Source organism: Lissotriton vulgaris, chromosome 9, assembly GCF_964263255.1.
Source record: "Lissotriton vulgaris chromosome 9, aLisVul1.2, whole genome shotgun sequence".
Lineage (NCBI taxonomy): Eukaryota > Metazoa > Chordata > Amphibia > Caudata > Salamandridae > Lissotriton > Lissotriton vulgaris.
Genome location: NC_141697.1, coordinates 131,698,647 through 131,722,905, shown reverse-complemented (window position 1 = coordinate 131,722,905; position 24,259 = coordinate 131,698,647). Strand labels below are relative to the sequence as shown.

The 24,259-nt window shown below is 41.2% G+C and overlaps 1 protein-coding gene across 1 annotated transcript in view; it reads left to right on the top strand.

Annotated features, from left to right (window-relative positions):
* SYNJ2BP (synaptojanin 2 binding protein) overlaps window positions 1-5,451 on the top strand; it is a 100,090-nt gene extending 94,639 nt beyond the window's left edge. Inside the window, exon 4 of the mRNA XM_086937192.1 lies at window positions 825-5,451. Within this exon, the coding sequence (XP_086793318.1) occupies window positions 825-968 (144 nt within the window). The 3' untranslated portion in view covers window positions 969-5,451. The remainder of the gene's footprint in view (window positions 1-824) is intronic.
* Window positions 5,452-24,259: the final 18,808 nt, after the last annotated feature.

The following is a 24,259-nucleotide window of genomic DNA, read 5'->3' as shown; positions in this document are numbered from 1 at the left end:
GTGGGGAGAGCTATGTTAGGATTGTGGAGTGATCTGTATTAGGATTCTTTTTAGTTATGTGGATGATCATGTGTGCTTATAATTGTACTTTAACAAATTATTAGTTTATCAATAATCCAGTTGAAACCAGTTCTGATGACCCCTTTCTGTCGAAGCGGTTTCAAGTTTCAACTTAATTGGCAACCACAAGGCTGACCAACCCAATCAGATGAAAACACTTCCTTGTATAAATGTGGGCCAGATTTGCCCCTGCCGGGTTTCTGTCGGGAGAGTGTTTTTGTTTTATTTGGTCAGGCTTATACCCCCTCTTCCCGACTTCCACAACAGCCCCCCAGCTCTTCCCATGCCATTGGTCGCTCTTTGGTTATTTTTCAATATATCTTTTATTTTATTTTTGTTGGATTTCTTGTCATCCCTTTAATATGGTTTTCTGTACACTGTTTTCTTCTGCCTGTTGGCCTTCCAATAGTCTTGTTTTGTGCCCCAAGCTCTCCTCATCCATATTTTTGACCCCCTCCTCCCGCCTCATGTCTTTGTCGAATGGCACCTCTTTCATATTTGTGCACCTCGTGTCCCCTTGGAGTCGTCTGGCTGGGGCTTCCCATTTTGGAAATTCTTAAATTTGAGGTAGGCTTTACATGGATGGGTGGAGGAGACAACATAATCCGAGACAAAGCCAGTAACACTGAAGAGAAAAGGCTAATGAAAATGGCACTTAATACCTTTATCCTTAGTGCTGTGATTGTACATCAGGTGAAATTATTAAAATCAGGCTTTTATCCACCAACAAGGAGTGTTTAACACCTGTTTTTCTTTTCTTGCAGTCGCAGATTCAGAATGGACCATCAAATCATAAATCAGATGGAGAGCATGAGGGCCTATCTCTAGCGGTGTTTTTAGTGCCGGCATTCATAGCGTTGACATCCGTCACCATCTGGGCAGTCATGAAATACCGGCAGAGGATGTGAAGCGTTTTCTGAACACGTACTAATGTATTGATTTAAAGAGAACATGATCTGTAAAGAGAGAATGTCAACTTGCAGACTTGTCCAAGCATCAATATCTGTTGTAGAGTTATTGCTGATACCTTTTTTTCAATGGATGAGAACAGGTCTTGGCTTTAGAATAGTACACAAGATGGAAACACGTCATTATTACGGCCAAAGCTCAAGCATCTTGCACCAGTTTGCTTGTCTTTTCCATACCACATATGATAGGCAATTGCTTGCTCAGAATGCATACAACGCCGCCATTGGCCTTCAAGTTCTTTCTTCAGAAGGGATTTCATTGCAGTCGTTAGTCAAGAACCTTGATATTTATACTTGTGTAGTTTGAGACCGGTACCTGGTTTTATAAATTATTTAAAGGGAACAAAAACAAAAATGTCTCCGCAAGAGACTGGAGATTAAAAGGCAGTTTCCCTAGTAGAGTTGGAGAAGTATGGAGAATTCTTCTGAGGTGCCAACAAGCTGGGACATGCGAGAGTGAGAAAGTTATGTGGAGGGAACAACGGCTATGAGTGGGTGTTGGGAAAAGGTCATGTATTGTTCATGTACTGAAAATGGTTGGAATGTCAACGTCTTCTAGGGACTTAACATTTGACATCTGAGTTGAACAATTGAAGATTAGGGTGTTCTGGCAAAAAATGGCTGACATTCCTTTTACATTATGGTGATTTCGAAATCAGAACCAGTGCCCTTTAAGTAGTGTGGAGCTAGTGCCTTTAATGGCGAGGAGCAGGGGAATGGAAAAGCAAGCTGTAAGTGTGTCTAGTGGTGAAGTGAACTGTGCAGGTTGCTAATGTACACCCCATCTGTGCTGATATCGCTTTGCATTCCGAGATGAAATCTGGTTCCCCATTTGTTTAGCTGTTCCTTAACATGAGCAATAGTATGTATATACTATACAATGGTTATGGTTGAGCACATTGTGGTAGAAGAGATGTCCAGACAGGTTGGTGTCGATTTCTTAGTGGGAACATGATTCTTTATTTACTAGGCTGCTGCTTAAAGGAGAGCAATACTCTGCTAGGCCTACTTGATTGTGTAATAAGGGGGGTAATCACTGGAGGTGCCTTTTCAGAACTGCCTTACTACATGTGCCCAGCTAATGTCCTGTGTCAAAGAACATGTGATGCACCCAAAACTTCAAAAATGCATGCAGGTTTCCCAAACTGTAGTTTTGTCATGGGCCATATTTTTTTTTAAATTAAATCTTGAAGTGTACAAAACCAAAGCATCTTCGTTGTTGAGTAGCAGTACATCCTTTAATGGTTGTTTGATAAAAAGGGACACTTGTTAGAGTTTGTAATGTGTGTTCTTTTTGTTGCGTGTCTTTCCCCTTACATAGCTCTGTATTCCAGTTTAATCCTGCAGATACAGATGTATGTGCCATGCGTGTTATTACACATAGTAGTTTGGCCTGTGCGTTTGTCACTCCTGGCAACATTCATAGATAAGTAGGTAGGAAGTAGTACAACTGTTAGAATGGCAATGGACCACAAAGGAAGATCGGTATCGCTTATTTAAGGAAACTACCAATCATACTCCTGTTGGCCCAGTAAACTTTTTGTTGCTAAATACACTATCCATACTCCAGGGTGACATGGCTACCTTTGACATGCTTAATGACTTGTGTGTCTTCCTCGCCACCTGAAAATATTAAAGATCATTTTTTTAAGCATCCAGAGTTATTCTTGGGTTATTGATTGTCTCCTCGGTTGGATTTTCAAGTAGACTAGTTTTCTCATCTGACACAAACTCCTGATTCATCATAGTAGGGGTCAGTCGGCACATTCATGGTAAATGCCTGGTCAGAGTAATCGTTTTTTGTAAATGTGAAGGTCTGTCACGGTAAAGGTTGTTAGTGTGATGAGGATGAACTTTGTAAGTACAGACCAGATAATTCTGAGCTCAGGGGAGTTATATTTAGTCACTGTGTTTCTTTTTACCACACAGCAATAGTTCGATCTGTGATCTTGAAGTTTAATTGGAGGCTCATGAGTTTTTCATCATCTTTGCTTTCAATCTCTATCGACTGGGTGTATAGATACATGAGGCATATTCTGTCTCTCCTGGGAGTGATTAGAAGAGATGCAGTTACATGATGATTTCATGCAGGATCGTAACTCTCAGGTTGCCTTGAAAAGTCTTTGATATCAAGAGCATATGTTTTACTGCTTGTTGTTTCGTCGTATGTTAACCAGGTGGTTTTACATTTTTCAAAGCTTTGTTGTATTCATTTCTCTATACTAGGATAATCTCCCCAGCACACCATCCCAATTGTTTCCAGTGACTCTGTTACATTTAGGAAGTGAAACAATGCAAGACTCTCTTCTGCTGTTTAATTCACCTTTAATTTTTGTTTTTTCTTGAAATTGGCCTATTAATTGGCCCTGGTATAACTTTGCTTAGAACCAGTTTAGCACAATCATAAATTGAAGCATTATAAGTGAATATCAGCTTTTTCCCCACTACAGAAGTGTGTTAATTCTGTGACCAAGGCACGTAAAGTGACTGGGATCTTAGGGAGAGTAGTGAGAGATCAGTTACTCCTAAATGCTTTGACCTCAGCATGGATTACTTCATTAAATGTCAATTGGGGGGGGGGGGTACAAACTTTATATGCTCCATTCTGTAGGAGCTCAGGTTTTTTAATTTTGCCCTTTTTTGCCAGTAGATAAAAACGTGGATATGGTCATATTCAATTTGTATTGCAGGTCAGTTCTCAAAACACACCAGTCATATCTGAAAAGTCTTTGGCTCAACACTTATTGCAACTTGGTAATGTAATCCGTGCAGTAGAGCTTTGCAAGATGGGAATTTGTTCTTCTATTGGAAAAGCTAACCTATGTCTTGTGTGCAACCCAAGACATAGGTTAGCCCTTTTTTTTTAAGTGGTTTTGAAAGATTAGATTTAAACTACATCCTCAAGGTGTAGCTACTTGTTGCAATAACTGAATCATACTTGATGATCATGCTCTGATTCCATTTTTTGCAAATACCATTGCAGACGGAATATACTTGAATGCTGGGTACTAGAATGTTGGAAGCAATGATGAATGGAAAGAGGATACACGTTTCATTTATGCTTTTCCTGGTTGAAGCTAAAAGCGAACAAGGAAAATTGTTCTGAAGGTGGATATAACAAGCCCCTAGAGGATGGAAATAACAAGATGCAAAGATAAGAAGGGAATCAAAACTAAACTTGATGTTCAGGGTCCTGCAGGCTAGCAAAAATGGGAACAAAATTTAGTCTGGTAAGAATAACTACATCAAACTTGAGAAGTGGGAAGTGTGATTTTTATAGTAAGGCTAAAAAGTATAGTAACAATCCACTTTTTATTTTGTTTAAAGAGTTGTAAATAAGAGTGTCAATTTAGGGCTAAGAGGCAAAAATGAGATACAATGTTTGGAGAGAATAGAACAATATTGAAAAAATTCAACCTTTTAGTTTCTGTAGTTTGTATATGCTCTGTTGAACGAACTCTTAGAAATACTTTTCACAGGAACGTGCAGTATTGCTGTATGTGAAAGTGTTTCCTAAATGAGTCAGTTGATAACTTCTATATTCTTATTTGTCAATTCAAAACGTTTATCCTCCGTAACAATTATTTCATTTATCAGTAAAGGAGTAGAAATACAGAGCAGTCACAGAGAATACAAAATTCAGTATTCCCATCAAACCATGGTGGCAGCATACACTGGATCAGAAAGGAGAAGTACAAAGAAAAGAAAACAATCGGTGGGAAGGGGATGAAGGAAATTGAGCTGGATGGGAGAAATCATTTGGGGGAAAACTGGTAAACCGAAGAGGAGTTCTGGCAAATGTCGGTCAGTCTCGTACCCCAAAGAGGCAGAATTCAGGGATCAGCCTACACAAAACATATTCTCCTGACATGGCGTGATCATTCATCTGAGAATGCAGAGTTGTTTTAAACCTGCGTAAGATACATATGCTATAGCTGAAGGAACTCCCCCCCACAACTAATTTCAAACCAGCTCCGCTTCTCCATCTGCTACTCATGGTGTTCCTTATTCTGCTGTAGTTTCAGAACTTAGCACTGCCAATTAAATATGCGAGTTAACTGATGTGTACTGCTTTAATGATTCTACATGGTAATTACTGGTATGATAGAGATACTTGTAAAATTGGGGCTTGGTGCTCCTTGGGTACTCCAGTTGAATAATCACTACATTCACATTGACCGATGTAATTACCGCGTAAGTTAAATTCATTCAGTTCATAAATGGAGGTGAACGATCATTCTGATACATCATCTTATGTATGAATGTTGACTCCAGTTCCTTAAAAGTAGATTAAATGTTGCTCTATGCTCCTCACAGTGCCTCTTTTGAAGAGTTAACTATTTAAAAATAAGTTGACCATCTATTGTGGGAATGCTCATTTGAAACGTTCTGTTTTCTTTGTCATTAAAATCATTAAACACGACTAAGAGCGTAATTTCATTAATAGTGGCCTAATAAATGTTCTCTGTTTGGATTGTTTGATAGTGAGGCCATTTAAATATTTTCTTCACGTATTGTGAAAAATACACTATCTGTTTTGAAACTGAATTCTTTAATGAAGATTACACTTAGTGAAGTTAACACTGCTCTAAAGTAGGTGATGTTTCTTCAAATGTGTTAAGGAAAAGATTCACCATTGAGGAAACTTAAAGGTAAATGTGGACGCTTGCGCTCCCTGTTAAATACTGCATGTAGATGTAGTGTTCACATTGAAGAAAATATAAATGACTATTGCCAATTGGCTGACATGTTACAAAAAACATTCTTATCAACCAAAGGTATGATTTCTTAATTGGAAAACGGTCTGGTAGTTATTGCACCTTATTTTGTCTGCTAAAATATTTACTGCACATCTAGTAATCTCTCTCCCTGACCTGTTTGCTTACTTGTTCATACTTCAGTACTATATCAGTTAATAAATCTTAGTGTTAATTCCACTTCCAATTATGATTTTCTCTTCCTGGAGCAAAATTTGCTTTTTTTCTGGAGGATTTTCTCCCCCTTTCGGGGTAGTAGGATAGGTGGAGTAGGCTTTAAGCTATGCAGAAGATTGCTTAATTCATATTGTTAGTAGCGTTGCTACTGCTGCTTTTAATTCTTTGGCAATCACATTGAGTCACTCACTCAAATACACTAAATGCCATCACAGAATATTTGGATCATTGATTCTTCGGTGACCCGAGAGAAAAAAGAAAGTACTGTAGACTAAAAGGAAAGCAGTGGAAGTCTACAGCCTTCACTGATGAGGAATGATGTAGAAAGGCAGAGAGACTAAAAAAAAAACCAGTAACATTTATTTCTAAATTGTAATTGATAAGGCCAGTCACAACATTGCTGACCTATTAAAGACCTTTCAAAAATTGACAAATTGAACATGTCTTCGGGCAGCTATGGTAAATAACCAAAGTTGGACTTCTGTTTTCACAAGACAGAAAGAGACCACACAAACACAAAACTCTTTGTGGATTGATAATGGTGTGCCAAGCAAAGGCCTTGAATCACTACCTGCCCAGCGCCTCTTGACATTCATGAAATAACCAAATACATTGTGTTAATATGGCCTTGGAAGGATTATTGGCTTCTCCACTTCACCTATGTGTAGCCCCTTGTTCTGAAATGCCTGCAACAGGCAAAGCACCAGTAATCCCAATGGTTCTCCTCTAATCTGTAAGGGAGTTGCTCCTCCACCGATCTACAAGCATACAGTAATGACACAAGGAGCCTCACCAACCTGTAGGTGTCTCAGGAAAGTGTTGTAAATTATGATCCTGCTTGTAAAGTTATAGAATATGTTGTACATGCTCTGCTGTGGTAATATATTCAATGAACAGATAAATTGGACATCGTTATCAGCGTGTCACTTGTCTTTTTTGAAGAAAGTTATTCTACTCTAGTAACTGTTGCAGCACTCATTTTATTGGGTCGATCTGCCTCCTATGATACAGTTGACTGCCATCTTCTCTTATAGAGATTATGTTTGAAAGACATGTCTTTGATATCTGCCATACAGTTTATGGAAAATGAATCTCAGTGTGTGAAATTGGGCAATCCCTTCCACAATATTTACCACTGTAATGTGCCAGAGGTGTGAGACAGAAAATTAGATTAAGTGGAGCTAAAACAGACCATACTCCTGGAGCATTTACAGTATTGCTTCTACCAGACAAGTGTCCACTGGTTTTTGGGCCATTCCCCACTCAGAAATCTAGAGGTGTGTTTCGGATCAGGATATATGAATGGAGTGACAAATACTGCAGATAATTGTATAACTGGCAGCTATAACTGGCCAATAAATTGCACAGCTTTACTGGGTACATCACATAGGACATCCTTGCCTAGAGCAGCTGTGATGCTAAGCCCTACATATGTATTATGTCGGCTATCATCGGGTAGAACATTATGTTGCTTTGGACAATTGTACTTAAAAACGTCTGTTGAAGTCATCTAGCTTTCTGGGTGTTAAGCTTATCTGAGAATTACATTATTCTGGCATATGATCCCCAGCTTTGAGATCAGGCACCACTTTTGCCGGTACTAACCAGAAGGGTGCCTATTTGGCTGTTCAGTGTGCAGCTGTGGAGCAACTTCTGCACCAATGTCAAGAGAATGACATTGCAATTTTGCTTAGTACCTCGATATCTGGCTCCCTATGTAGCACACTGACCAAATCTGCTGTAAAGGACCTTGCCATGGTGTGTTGTTTTCATACAGCACTTTAAGTAGTCACCAGAGCTGAACTCTCCCTAGCTCTTAAGTATTTCATATTTGAATTTTTATAGTACAAGAGGAAACTGAGCCATTTATTAGTGTCCTAGGATTGAAGTACCTTGTGTCTGTTGAATTAAGATTTCGACCTTCTTAAAAGCAACATAGACGTAATATGGCAAGCTAGGTTAGCAACACATTGAGACCTACATTGAGACAACCAAGTGAAAGGGAGCTACAGACCTCTCTCTCTGCATAGTATTAGGGGTCGGGAATCATTTTAAGTCCTTTGTTTAAGAACAGCCGGGGACAGGTGGTGGTAGATGTGGTGCATTGTTGGTGGATGAGAGGCTCCTTAAGAAATAAAAAATGCCTGTTCTGGATTCGCTTTGGAAGCATGGGAGTGATGGGTTGAGCAGTGTTCCAGATCTTTGACGCATAACCTTGTTTTTTGGTCTTTTCCTTTTTGTACTTATTGAAGTCTGGCAATATTGTGACTTATTGTATTGCTTTGGCCTCGTACTAGCATCAGATTTCTGCCAGGCATGATAGGACATGGCAGTAACATGCATTACCTACATGTTACTGCCATGTAGGTAATGCAGAAGGTCAGAATGATGTTTGTTTCTTTAATTTAAGGTTGAAGAGTTTCAGTAGATGTACATTTATTTCTCATATATTGTCCGAATTCTACAATCTTAGTTACTTTGCTGAACATAATATATTACTTCAATAAGTGTTCTTCTGTATTTTCTTTGAAATGCTTAGAACCTTTATGGCTCTTCTTGAATCAAAACTTGAATAGTGATTGTTTGCAAGTGTTTAATGCGTTTTCTAGGAACTAGCAAACACAATGTTGTGCCATCCTTTAAAAAAGTGATATTTATTGAACTACCAGTTTGAGTTTCTTCGTCACTGTGACAGGGATTTTTTAGTTATGAAGGTGAGCTGTTCTGTGAGATATTTTTGGCCACATTGTTGATACTTTTCTACTTTGAACTCTTATTGTTTTGTACCCCAGTTTGAAATTGATTGCATTGTTTTCCATTGAAACTGTCACCCTGTATTATAACCTTTCGGAAAGACCCTCAGTTATTCAATGGAAAATATTTAAATGAAATCTAGTAAACAAGGGATCTTCAAATGAGCTCACTGCCATAAAGATTACAATTGCAATGTTTCTAAAAATGCATTTAATGTTGGTCTCCCATTTTGCTTTGACCAGAATGAAGCATCTCTTTACCAACACCCTTCACTAACTTCTTTGTTATCCGATTTGTTAATCCAGTTTAACCCAAATGCTGTAGAAAGATTTTTTTTAATGTATTGTGGTTACGTTGTATCCAAAGAATTTGCTGATGCAGTGTCAACTTTCTGTGCAATATATGAATTACATTGTCTTCAAAAGGGTCTACACAAAGCAAAAACACTGAAGGAAAAATGTTTGACAAGGTTTCCATAAATAACAGTACCAAGTATACAAAACCACACTACCGTGTTTCCAGAATGTTATCTTCTATCTGATTTAATCTATTAAATTCTGCCCCTCTGTCACATCTATCTGATATTACCATTTCACTCAAACGGCTTGTCTGTCATTCTGTGATATTATTGAAGACCCTGTGAGATATCTGCAGTGATTGGCTGATCAAGTGAAAAGCTTTAACAACATCGGTTTGGAAGAACATTGCAGGAACTACTACCAGAAGTCATAGCTAATTGCATTACCTTGCGTTTTGCTGAATGGGATTCACACTGGGGCCCTGGTTTTAATGATCGAGTTTTAATAAATTAACAGTTTTATTGATAGAAAATTTGATCAGTTCCACAAGTTAAAGTATATCGTTAAATCTAAAACCAACAATGTCAAACCTGTTAGTTTTATTGCTCTTAGAACTCTTATTGCGATATCAAGCATTCTGTAAATATGTATTACGTAAACATTGTTTCAATAAATTAAGAAGGTAATGTGTAACCAACATGTTGTACATGCCATAAATCTATACTATGCAATAAATAGATAGTTGTCCAAAGATGCTTATGTGTTTGCTTATAATGGTGTGTCTACGTTGCTCATTTTGTGTATATTGCAGTTGAAATAGTAATGGCTTTTGTACGTATGTGTCCGTGCCCCAGCATAGAGCTGGACGCTGTTTGAATTTATTTTTCTTAGGCTAAAGTAAAATCCATATAACACCTGTTCAAAAACCCACAGTACTAGGAGCCCGCTCTATGGTTTTCACTGTATAGTGATCATGCATCACTTAATAATGACCATTCTAATACAAAGGTTACATTACAGAGGGCCCTCATTTCAGCTCCCACAGTCACTAAATAAAGGCTTTCACAGCACAAGAGTTTTACTACGCTTCTCAGATTAATGAGTGTTTCTCAGAACAAATTTTAACTTATTCCCAAAGTTCCATCTTAATTTTATCTCAATAAACCGATCACTCACGAACAGAAGATTCACCCCATACCCTAGACATTAAACAATGTCTTCAATCCGCTCTCAGGTTCTTCTGTTTATATTGGACTACACAGATCAGTCCGACGAATCTGCTTCGAATTTTGTAAGAGTAATCTACGCATGCTGCTTTGCTGACAACCGCAACTATTGCAAGATGTTTTCTGCACCCATTCAGTTTCGCCACTCCAATGCTTGCAAGCTTCTAACATTAAAAGGATATAGCAAGTCACCAACCCATGCAGCTACTTATACACAAAGTGAAACACTGATACATATATTTCAATATTTAAAAGTTACTTGCTAATATATGTATTCAATAAAATACACTTAGTAAGGCAGTTAACCAATCATTTTTTTTAAAAAAACATCCATTTACACACTTATTTAACCATTTATTCTTCCATTAACCTTTACAAATACAAATATAAAACATTAATTTTTCAGAAAGACACACATTCACTGGCTGGTGTCATCAGTGATGTCATGAGTGATGTCACTGACGATGTCATGAGTGATGTAATATGTGACGTCATCAGCAGTGCATTGCAGGCGCGCTTGTTATAGTGAGTCCAAGTAACTATAACGTTGGAATTTCAATGGTTTTATGTCAGTAAAATTTCCAGCTAACTATAACTGGTGTGAAACCTATGGTTTTTTCAGTGAATATATATATATATATATATATATATATATATATATATATATATGTACTTTAAGTCTATTTCACCTTGTACCACAGTATATTTCTTGTTATGCACCGTCCTCTATGGGTACTTAGGTTACCTACAACACTGCTTGCCATTCTGATTCAAGGATGTGAAACTATGAATGATCCAATACTGGATAAGAAAAAAGTTACTATAGCCTTGTAGGCCGCCGTAGCGATCTATACCAGCTATTACAGGCCCTCTGCAGCGTTAAAGGCCCTGTAGTGGGGATGATCCTTACATACACACAGTGTTAAGTTAGCATGAGCTTATTAAAAGTTTAAACGCCATGTTACCTTTCTACTGCCTTTTGCACACGGCACACATTTTATTATTTACTCTACGCTAGGCTGTGTGTTTTTGCTTCACGTTAGAATAACTTGTTTTTCTATATTGCTAGACTTGTTTTGTAAGCTTAGTCTGTACAGTGAGTGCCAATGCCTTCAAGGTTATTTCAACACTGAGAGCTGTTGTTCGAACTGATCAGCACACGTTCTAGACATAACACATATGCAGTTGTGGCCACCTCCGATACTGGTGCCTTTAATAATGCACTTTGTAAGCATGATTTAACACACTTGGAGAACATTTGTATGCTGAGAGCTTGTGCCGAATCTAATGTGATTCACTCCTGCTAAATCTTTGAGGTATGGGGCCGCCTATGCAAGCCTAAAGAGACCTTCTGTAGTTATAAAATAACCTACTAGCAAGGGCGGGTGAAATATAGGTATATATTTAACCTGTTTCCTTTTAGCATTATAACATGCTATCTCCCTTTGTATTTTATGGAGTAGTAACTATGCTGACAATCTTATTTCTTATTATATGTCTGCTTGTATTGACTAAGATGCTGCACTTGAGATCACGGTACAAAAGGGCGTGGTGATGGATAGAGCATCTGAATCAATCAAACACTCACACCCACTCAAAAGATCTGGGTTTAATCCATCACCGTTCTTTAGCCCACTCTGCCACCCCAGTTCAGACATGGCTATATGCAAATCAGTCTGACCCTGTGCCTCATGGGAACAGTCCAGCCCGAACTGCCAAGCCATGTCTTCCCTGGACCGGAAACAAGCTTCCGAGGACCGGTTTCTGGCATTCCAGCTGTCTTCAGCCCGGCTTGCTTGAATCCAGTGGCAAAGTGAGCAAGGGACTCGCGTCTGAGCATACCCTGCCACACTTATGGCGGCCAAAAGCGGTACAAAAGGGGGCGGTGATGGATAGAGCATCCGAATCAATCAAACACTCCCACCCAGTCAAAAGATCTGGGTTTAATCCATCACCGTTCTTTAGCCCACTCTGCCACCCCAGTTCAGACATGGCCCTTTTGTACTGCTTTGTTCGCCATAAGTTGGCAGGGTATACTCAGACGTGAGTCCCTTGCTCACTTTGCCACTGGATTCAAGCAAGCCGGGCTGAAGACGGCTGAAATGCCAGAAACCGGTCCTCGGAAGCTAGTTTCCGGTCCAGGGAAGGCATGGCTTGGCAGTAAGGGCTGCACTGTTCCCATGAGGCACAGGGTCAGACTGATTTGCATATGGCCATGTCTGAACTGGGGTGGCAGAGTGGGCTAAAGAACGGTGATGGATTAAACCCAGATCTCTTGACTGGGTGTGAGTGTTTGATTGGTTCAGATGCTCCGTCCATCACCAACCCCTTTTGTACCGCTTTGTTCGCCATAAGTTGGCAGGGTATGCTCAGACGTGAGTCCCTTGCTCACTTTGCCACTGGATTCAAGCAAGCCGGGCTGAAGATGGCTGAAAGGCCAGAAACCGGTCCTCGGAAGCTTGTTTCCGGTCCAGGGAAGGCATGGCTTGGCAGTAAGGGCTGCACTGTTCCCATGAGGCACAGGGTCAGACTGATTTGCATATGGCCATGTCTGAACTGGGGTGGCAGAGTGGGCTAAAGAACGGTGATGGATTAAACCCAGATCTCTTGACTGGGTGCGAGTGTTTGATTGGTTCAGATGCTCCGTCCATCACCAACCCCTTTTGTACCGCACTTGAGATCACGGCGTTAAAAATAAACATTTTAAACTTGCTCGTGTCTCCCTCTCCCTTTACTCCCTGGTCTGGACTGGTATGAGAGTATAATGAAAGAGTGTCTATGTTTCCCACTTTACTTGAGGTAACCAGAGTTGCATGTTCTGGCTTGTCTAATCTTTGGTTACTTTGCAATAGGACGAAGAGCTAATGAGACACTGATGCTAATCAGGTAGGGGATTCTAGGTATTAAGGTGAGTTTTTGGCACACCCTAATTCACTGAGGTCCTGGGTCTCTGTGCACAGTTCTGTGTCTGAGCAGAATCCTTGCAACATGGCGCCTTAACAATGGTGGTCTTATTACATGATGCTTGAGTAATGCCTTTATCAGTCCTTAACCCCCTCTGTCATGGGAGCATATGCAGAAGCGCGTTAACTGAAAAAACGAGTTGTCATTTGGATTTAGCAATGCTTGTTGATTTACTATTAGGTATAGTATGCTTAAACCAAATAGTCATGTGGATTTAGAAATGCTTGTTGATCATAAGCAAGTTAACTGAAAAAACGAGTTGTCATTTGGATTTAGCAATGCTTGTTGATTTACTAGGAATATGTTACTCGTGCTGTTTTCTAGGCTCCCGCATGTTCTGCCTCACATTTCCAGAGTGTTTTAACGTTTTTTCCCAAACACGTGTTAGGCAGCCTACGCCCAAGCAGAGAGACTATAAAAGCCCCGCCTTGGTTTTCAGAGATGCTTCGCGTCATTCAGCGTCTCTCGAGTGTTCCAGCCAGCTGTTCGTGACTCTCCTCATCAATCCGGACTCCTCGCCTCCCTCCTTCTTCCCATCTCCTCTTCCCTGCTCAGTTCCCTTTCTCCTGGTTCGCCGGAGCTCAGTTCTTCCTATCTGATCATCTCCTCTCATTCCAAAGCAGTTTTCCCCGACTTCTGGACCTCCATGCCTCTCGTCGGACTTCCGGTCACTTCATCCTCGGACATCCGCTTCCTGCAAACAGTAAGGAGAGTATCTTAGCAACCTGTACATCAACAAACAATCCTTGGCAAAAACAATTTCGATTTTTCTTGTGGTTGCTTTGAACAATCAATCCTTGATTTTAACGCAAACATACCTTGGCAAAACCAATTTCGATTTTCTTGTAGTTGCTTTGAACAATCAATCCTTACTTTTAACGCAAACAAACCTTGGCAAAAACAATTCCGATTTTGAGAATTGAAGGATAAAGACTTAATGAACAATGTATGTTTAATAGTGATTGAACTGACTACATTTAAAAGAGTTCAACAGTGATTGAACTGTGTTAGGAAACCCTGATGTAACCAGTTGGAGAATAATCCTGAGTTCATTTATTAATGCGAATTTATGTGTTTTCTTTAGAAGATTCTGGTGAAATTATAGGCGTGCACTTGGTATTTTAGGAAGAATCCTTTTACATAGAATTTGGTATGTTCTTTCTTGTCCTTTTTTCTTTATGTGCATTCTAGAATCTATGTGAAGATTGCAGCTGACAATTGCAAGGTAAAAAAGTTTGATGAGTGATACGTTAACTAACTCACCACTAATTACTAATCAGTTGTCATTAAGTCAGGAATTTTGAGTAACATCCGATTGTATTTATTTAAAGGCGACACTGGTCAAATAGACAACGTCTGGCAATTGTAGAAGTGTTTGAAAAGGCTTTAGTTAACATGGTATGTACAACATGTTTTCTTCTTAACATTTTTTTTTTTTAATGTCGAAATCAAGGTTTATAGTAAGACGTTCAATAATATTTTAGTGATAGATGAACAGACCAGAAGTCTATGACAACCTGTCCTGAACACTTCAAGAGAGAACTTCACTGACATCTCCTGAAGAGATCCAGTGTTTGGCTTGTTTTCTCTGTCCACTTCCCCTTTCCTTTGTTGATTAATCAGTGCATGCATCACCAAGAAGGAAACAACCGGAACCTCGTGAGCATCGCCTTTGACAGAAAGCGAAGCCACATATTCACTTGTTTCCTTTTGGTGGTGTAATCTGGTAATGGAAACATCCACAATGGATGAAGCTCAGTTAGTTCAGCTGTTACAAAAAATGACCGAAGATATGGAGGAGTTACGTCAGTAAAATCATTCACTTAGGAGCGAGTTAGAGAAGACTAAAACAGGGTTTACCACATGGCGAGATTCAGCAGAAGAAAGGCGACCCATTTTGTCCACTCCCAAATTTGGAGTATCTAATTTTCCTTCTCAGACTACCTCAGGACATAGTACTACTCAACCAGTACAGGTTACTGTCTTAACACCTAATCCTATTCCCCTGGCCAACCCTGAAAGGTTCACTGGAGATAGTAATTGTTACACTACATTTATGAGCCAGTGTCAGTTGCATTTTATGTGCAAACCCCAGGTTTTTAATACAGATACTTCTAAGGTGGCATTTATCATATCCTATCTAGGGGGAGTAGCGGCCAACTGGGCTATGCCTTTGGTTGACAAAAATGATCCTGTGATACATAATCTGAACAATTTTAAAATTGCTATGTCCAGTCTTTTTGCTAAGCATGTATTTTTGCAAGCATCCGATAACGAACTGTTGAATCTTCGCCAAGGTTCCAAAGATTTAATAACATATGTAACTAGCTTTAATAGGTTATTGGCAGAGACTCAGTGGCCTGAAGAGAAGAGAGTATCTTTATTCTATCGAGGCCTTAGGGATGATTTAAAGGATTCTCTAGCTCATATTGTTAATCTACCTGAAGGCTTTACTGAATTTCAGGATCTTGTGGTAAAACTAGATCATAGACTTTGTGAAAGAAAAAGCGAAAGACCAAAAGGTGATATCAGGCACTTGCATTTCAAAACTGAACGTAAGGGCAACGAAGACAAAAATTCTCAAGTAGAACCTATGCAAATAGGAGGAGTCAAAGGGCCACTTTCACAAGAAGAAAAAGACCGAAGGCGAAAAGGCAATTTGTGTTTGTATTGCGGAAAATCTGGCCCCTTCGCCAGAGATTGTCCTATCAAACCAGTTACAAAGAGGGCGATGGTAATTGCTTCCGAATCTTCTCAGGTATCGGAAAACTGATTGTCTCGAGGAATAAAGAGATCGTTTCCTCAAGGAATATTGACCTAAAGATCTCTCAATATGCAACTAGTGTGACTAATCACATACCCAGACATTTCACAGTGAGAATTATTCTGATTTTGTCTAATCAACAAAGACATAGTATTCCTATACTTATTGATTCAGGAGCAACAGGTAATTTTTTTTGATTTGGGGCTGGCTCAAAAACTAAATTTGATTCAAGTACCAAAAAAGGAACCTGAACCGGTGAGGGCAGTTGATGGTTCTGCTCTTTCCTCAGGCTTAATACGCTTTCATACAACTCCTTTGATTTTGGTCACCGACAATGGTCATACTGAGTTGACCACTTTTGATCTAATTGACACACCTACTTTTGGAGTCATTTTAGGTATACCTTGGCTAGAACTTCACAATCCTAAGATTGATTGGGTTAAGCGCACAGTGACCTTAGACTCATCTTACTGCAAACTCCATTGTTACCAGGAAACAAAAGATCCTGTAATGCCTTTATATTGTGCTGCCTCACAGTGTGAGCGCAGTGCTATTCCCAAAGATTACCAAGATTACGCAGATGTGTTTGATCCTGTCAAAGCTACTAAATTGCCCCCTCACAGGATATACGACACTCGAATCGACCTGATCCCTGGAGCAGTACTTCCTGGCAGTCATATATATGCACTGACGGAAACAGAGAACCAATACTTGCGTTCTTATCTGGATGAGTTGTTGGAGTTGGGATTTATTCGTCATTCCACCTCTCCAGTTTCTTCTCCTCTTTTCTTCGTAGTGAAGAAGACAGGAGATCTGAGGGCTTGCATTGACTTTTGTGCGGTTAACAAGGCAACGATTAAAAATCGATATCCTTTGCCACTCATTCCTGTGTTGCTAAATCAAGTAAAAGGTTCAAGTATTTACACGAAATTAGATCTACGTGGTGCCTATCACTTAATTCGTGTAAAGGAAGGAGACGAGTGGAAGACCGCCTTCCGTACTAAATTTGGTCTTTTCGAGTATACCGTAATGCCATTTGGTCTTTGTAACGCACCTGCAGCGTTTCAGTACTTCATAAATGAAGTCCTGCATGACCTGTTGGATATTTGCGTTATTGTATACATTGACGATATTCTCATCTATTCAAAGAATCCTGAAGAACATACTGATCATGTTCGAGCAGTTCTTCAAAAACTCAGGGACAATTCCTTATTCGTAAAATTTGAGAAATGTGTTTTTAACACACCTAAAGTGGAATTCCTCGGGTATTGGCTATCCCCTGAAGGAATCACAATGGACCCAAAAAAGGTAGAGGCGATTTTGAATTGGCCAGTTCCAACTTCAATTAAAGAAATACAACGGGTCTTAGGATTCGCAAATTTTTATCGGCGATTCATTTCTAAGTTTTCTGACATTGTTGTACCAATCACGCAACTTCTACAAAAAGGAAAAAAGTTTCATTGGAATGAAGAGGCAGAAGTGGCTTTTCAAACCTTGAAAAAAGCCTTCACCTCAGCACGAATTCTGGTGCATCTGCATCCAGATAGACCGTTTTTTGTAGAGGCAGGTGCCTCTCAGACTGCCATAGGTGGAGTTTTGCTACAAAAAGATATCAGTACTGGCCGGTTACATCCAATAGCCTTTTTCTCTCAAACTGCTACCTGCAGAACAAAACTATACCATAGCTGAGCGTGAGCTGTTAGCCATTAAAGTAGTTTTTCAAGAATGGAGACACCATCTTTTGGGGGCTAAGCACACAATAACCATTTTTTCTGACCATAAAAATCTGCAGTTTTATTCAACTGTGAAAGCATTTACCCCCAGACAAATGCATTGGCTACAATATTTCAGCGAATTCGATTTTGTGATTACCTATCGTCCAGGGGCTAAGCAATTGTTATCTGATACCGAACATTTTTTTTTTTTAATGTCAAAATCAAGGTTTATAGTAAGACGTTCAATAATATTTTAGTGATAGATGAACAGACCAGAAGTCTATGACAACCTGTCCTGAACACTTCAAGAGAGAACTTCACTGACATCTCCTGAAGAGATCCAGTGTTTGGCTTGTTTTCTCTGTCCACTTCCCCTTTCCCTTGTTGATTAATCAGTTGCTTGCATCACCAAGAAGGAAACAACCGGAACCTCGTGAGCATCGCCTTTGACACCCTCACTATTGTTTCCGGTTAACAGTGGTGATGGATAAACCTACCTATAGTTACATAGGTCTTTTCAAGCTTGAATCTTTCAAAACGGTTTTCTATGGGATCACTACCTGGTTGTGCTACATAGTTTTACATTGTACCTTTCAGTTTCTGTGTCATTATTGGTGACATTAACATACCGCAGCATAGTCTCATTGCGGTCCGCAATCATTTGCAGGCTTATAATGTCGCCTTGGAGGGTATTGCGGTTATTTTGGTGGAGAGTGCTGAGGTAGCTTACCCGTTTGAGATTTTCTACTCGTGGGTGACTTTTCCTGCGGTAGATGCCGGTACTCCGGTGTTTCACACATATACTCTCACAGCCGTGCCCTTGGAATATGTTCCGTGTAGGACACAGGAGGTTCCGATTTCTGCATGACAGCACCACGTTTGGTTTGATGGCGCCCTTCCCCACAGAGTAGTGGTGATTAGATTAGGTCTTTTGTCCATTCTAGGCGCTGCTTGGCCTGTGTTGGCTGGATATACCCCGCATCCTCGTGCGAGGGTAGTCCCCATTGCTGATTTACGGCCCCTATATGCCTCTGCAGTAGCAGTTATTAGGGCCTTAGTGCAATATATTACCCGCAATTTCCAGGGTGGGCCCCTGGTGTTGTGGCACTTCCAGCTGGACCTAGCGGGATGAAGCTTAGTCCCGTTCTGGTTAATGCAGTTATGTGCAAGCGTCCCCAAGATAAGGATGATATGCCTTTTTGGCTTGCCGAGAAATTTGACCAGCTGGAAGCTGTATTTCCTAATTCGAGTCCTGTAGAAAAGCCCAGGATTCTTACAATTAGTTTGCCCAGGGACTTGGTACCAGAAGCCGGTGACTGCAAATCATGGAGTAGGATTTTTGCGGCAGTGTACACAAGGTGCTTTGGCACTCCGTCAATGGCTGTTCTTCCCTCAGTCATTAAGCGCGTTCAAGATGAACACGGACCTGAGGCTGCGGTTGAATTAAGAATGAGACTCGGCACATTTGACATAGTTTCTGATCTCATCCTTTCTAATATAAAAGGAGATGCTGTGAACTTCCAAGTGTCTAATGCCTTGGGCGATGTCCCCGATGCTGATAAACCCTGTCAGTTACCGAGAATTATTACGGGGGCTTATAAGACCATTGGCTGTAATAGTTTAGGTGTCAAGCCCTTTTCTGCCAAAGCAAAGAAAGAAACTCAGGGGTCGAAGTCTGAGAAAGACGATCAACCCAAAGCTCCAATGCAAACTTGGAACAGAAGTAAAAAACAGGGAAAACATCAACAGAAACAGGAGTCCCGTCCAGCGTCACCAGTGCCTGCGTCTACAGAGCGCACTGATGATTTGCGCGACCACTCTACGATTAAGTCACCTGATCGTTATCAGGTTCCTGATCAACGTTCTCCTCGTTCTTTACAGGACACATCGGCCTCATCGTCCGGTGGTGGAGGCGGCCGCAGAGGTCAAGGTGGTCAGCAGTCGGGACCAGACCTGCTCGAAAGACAGAAAAGGCAAGCAGGACGATTCTACACAGAAAAGACCCCAGTTACAGAAAAAGAAAGTTGCCGCTTTAACAGCGAGATATGCCACAGTTAGTGAGAATGCAGCTTCGGAATCAGACATGTGCGCTGACCTTGTTGGACAGCGCGATGGAGATTACCATTGTGCGAGAGGCCCTGCGTCCACTACTGAAGGTGACAGCGACTGACCAATTTGTTGTTGTTGAGACAGCGGATACTAGAGAAGCTTCCCCAGATAGGCTTTTTAAAATTGTCCTTTTAGTTGAAAGTGACATACAACGTACCTTAAAAGGGTATTTTGGGAAAATCTTACGACTACATATGATATTTTGTAAGCGGAGGCTGACTGGCCCCCACCTTTTGTTCTTGCAGCTCCGAGAGGGGAGGAGGTAATCCTCCCTAGTTTCGCGCACAGAGTGTCGAAAGAGCATGTGCTGAATTTTGCAGAAGAGTGGGCTAAGGCGCTTGCCCCGGCTTTGTACCATACTCCCTGTGGTTGGGATAAATTCTCCCCAACATGTGATTCCCTTACGGTCTATGCCACAGCCTCAACCTTAATATCCCATGCGGCGTGAAGCAAAGGCTTCTGTGGCAGAAACCCTTGAACAATTGGAATATCAAGGAGTAATATAAACTTGTGTATCTCCGATGAATAACCCACTTTTTACTGTGACCAAGCCTGACAGTTCATACCATTTGGTATTGGATTACCGGCATTTAAACTCGCATTGCCGTACCTGTGCAGTACAGAATACACACGGCTCTGCCTTAGTGGATGGTCTGGTGCGTAAAAGGATTAAAACCACGCTTGACGTATCCAATGTTTTTTTTACCCACAACCTTTTGGATTTAAGTAGTCAATGGACCGCTTTCACCAGTGGTGGCACACAACGCAAATTTAAAAGACTAGCAGTGGGCTATAAGAATAGTCCAGGTGTGTTTGCTGCCCGTATAGTATCTCTTTTAGAGAGAATCGACCCAGATGCGTGTTCGTATGTGGATGACCTTTATCTCACAGACGACAAACTATGGGGGCATCTGTGCCGCGTTGACCGCATAATTTGTAATTTTGCGGACTTCGGTTACAAATTTAACTTTGCGAAGTCACACATTGCAGAGTGCACAGTGTTGTTCTTGGGCTATGAGCTCAATAATGAGGGTCGAGGATTGGCTCCTCCCATCCTGGAGAAATGCGCACAACTGCGCGCTCCAACGACACTGAAGAAATTGCAATCTTTGCTGGGCTTTTTAAATTTAGGGCGTACTTACATTCCTGAGTATGCCCAGTGTATCAAGCTGGGCATATTCAGGCTTTGATACAACCTACTTTTACCAAATTGTGCTGGCTGCCTGAACATTCGGCCACTTTGCAATCTTTGCAGGCATATCTTCTAGAATTGAAATTCTTACTGACTCGTGATAACCACACCAACCTGGTGATAAGAATCATCCCTGGGGCGGTGGGTTTCACATACCTTACCTTTAACGAAGGTGACACAGTATCTATCGCTTACAAATCACACTTGTACACTTCAGCTGAATTGCAGTTTTCCACTGTGGAAAAAGTCTTGACAGCAGTGCAAATGCGATTCTGAAGGAACGCGCACTGTCTCAGGGAAAGCGCATACTGGTTGTTACACCCTATCCTGCCTTGGAGGCAGTGACAAAAGCCAATGCACCTAATTCTAAAGCTTTGCACCCTCGGTGGATACAGTGGGCATCATCATTGACGTCTCCGGATGTCATATTCATTTTTGACGCCTCCTTACAGACTCAGGAGTTTTTGCAGTATGAATTTGTACATCCTGCCCTGTTGACTATGCGCCCTTTGGAGGATTTCCACTGTATCATTTACACTGATGGTTCAGCGCATGGGTCTAAGCATGCATACATTTCAGCTTGTGCAATTGTGTTTGGTACCATGGTGAATGGTGAATTCAAGTCCGATATCGTGCATACACAGACATTAGGGGACTGTTCCGCCCAATTAGCAGAGCTTCGTGCTCTGATGCTTGCATTGGAGTACGCAGATCCGGGTCTTATTGTGAGTGATTCTTACTACTGTATACAGTCTTACAATGAAAATGTGTTCTTTTGGTCTCAGAACGACTATCGTGATTCCAAAGGTAGCACAATAAAACATAAAATTATCTGGGTCCAAGTGGCTGAACTTAAAGAACGGCTGCCACTTGTGTATGTAATTCACACACTAGGTCATCAGCGTGTGGGAGTTCACGCTGTAGGCAGTGGTTTGGCCGATGAGGCCGCAAAGACAGCAGTTTCGACATATTTGGTTGCAGCAGTTACACGCTCCAAAAGTAAGATGATGATGACATCTTGGCAGCAATTGCCGCTACTGAGAAGGGAAGTAAATATCCTGCGGGATTTCCTTCAAAGTATTCTTATCATTTAAGTCCTGATTAAGTTCTTTTTGTAAAAATACTGGACGTTGGTGAGAGATTGATTCCCAACGCGGACCGCCGGTCCTCACTAATTACAGCTGCCCATGAGGGTGTTGCGTCCGCGCATGAGGGTGTTGCGTCCGCGCATGCATGCATCACGGCTACTGTAACTCCGTTACAACAACGTTTCTGGTGGCGGGGACAGACGCGTGATTATGTGCTTCAGTGTGACATCTGTCAGCAGATCAAGCCCTCGACTGCTGCTCGTCCGCCCCAGACAAAGTTGTACATATCTACTAAACTACTTGGTTGTGTTTATTTAGATCACTGCGGTCCTTTTTCCTCTGATACTGCGTATAAGTACATCTTAGTTTCAGTTGACTCTTGCACACGCTTTGTTTGGCTGTGGACGCATGTTATGGCAGAGTTTTTGGCTTTATTTAGCAGTGATATAGATCATTAATCTTGCTCACATCTAGTATAGGTATTCTTAGCCTGTGTTGGCCCTTTTAAGCCCTTTTTCCAGACCTAGAAGAGGATAGCTGCTTAATATGCCTTTATTCTTGACTTTAACCTGTCTATTGCCTATTGGCTTTGACATATTAGACACATTGGTATGGTTTATGTAGGTATTCTGACAGAGCTAAGGAGCATTTCACCCCTTTCAGGCCTACAGGCCTAGAGCTAGAGGGACTCCATCTTGATGAAGCTGAGAGGCTTTTCAGGGCAAAGGCAAAGTTTATAGTTAAGGCTGTTGTTTGCTAGAGGAAAATCCAGTTAGGACTGCTTCTTATCCGAGAAATGTGTTTTTCTCTTGGGCCCAGACGTAACAAGCAGATGGCCACTGCGGTTGCGTGGAAGCCTGGGAGCTGGCACAGGAATTCGGTAGGAGGCAGCCCTCCGGTGGAAATTTCCATGAGGGGAGAGGAATCCATATTAGTGAGCTACAGGAGAGGAGGAGTGGTCAGTTCAGTTTGGAGTTCAGTCCAGCGTGGTGTGCAGTTCAGTGTGGTGCTCAGAACAGCTTGGAGCACAGAACAGCTGGGAGCTCAGTTCAGCTTGGAGCGCAGAACAGCTTGCAGAGAGAGAGAGGATGTCTGCTGGAGCTGCAGAATAGAGTGCAGTTCTTAAATGGAGAAAGAAGGCAGACGATTGCTGAAGATGAGGAGAGAGAAAGCAGTGCAGAGAGCATCAAAGAAGGCTGTCAGCTTGAGCAACTGAACCAGAGGCGTGGTGATGTGGTGAAGGAGGGAGAGACAGAGAGAGCCCTAATCCCACCAGAGGCAGAGAGAGAAATCTTCCTTCTAATAGGTGAGGTAGTCTGAATTAGTTACACTTACACCTTAATCTTGTTCTTATCCCCTAGGATGTCTAACTAATCCTTTCCCTTTCAGCGGAGTGTTCCTGTTATGTTTAATCCTTCTCTTTCAGCGGTGTGTTAAAGTTACTGCTAGTTATAGAGACCCCCCATAGTTTTGTATATGTATGTTTTATTATTGATTAAATAAATGACCCCATTAATTAGTGAATTAGTGTGCATGAGTTCTTTTATGATAAAGTTATCCTGGCTTCTAGCCAGTTGCTGTTGAGCCACTGATGGATCAGAAGGGAGTAGGAGCGCTTAAATCAAGAAATAACTCAATCACATAGTGTGTATCCCATACGGTGAGGGTAATCCCCTTTTCTAGTAGTATTACTGTTTGAACAGATGCTACCCCTGATCAGGTAAGTAATAGTGAGGGAGAGAGGAGACCTGCAACTAAGGGACCACACCCTCCCATAATCCTGTAAACAGCGTCTTCTGTTCCAAAGCATAGGTAACCTTTTTCCTCCTAGTCAGATGTTATAGCCAGAACAGATGTTGCCCCTGATCCGGTAAGTCTGAATGAATAGGGAGAACAGGGAGCCCTTGAGCTGGGGAATTGTTGACACTAAGTAATCGGCTAACTCCTAATATTGTAGTAGCAGACCCTTAGTGAAAAGACTTCCCAATATATATATATATAGGTGTTCATAGGAATGTGGTCGTCGTTGATATACGGCGTTAGTGAGAACACTGGGGAGGATTACCAGTGCCGATACCCACAGGATTGTGGCTTGAATAAGTGAGAGCGCTAGGAGGTCGAACTAGCGTGTAGTTTTGCAGGATTGCAAACAGTTTGGAAAAGGGAGCATTGGGTTCTGCAGGCCC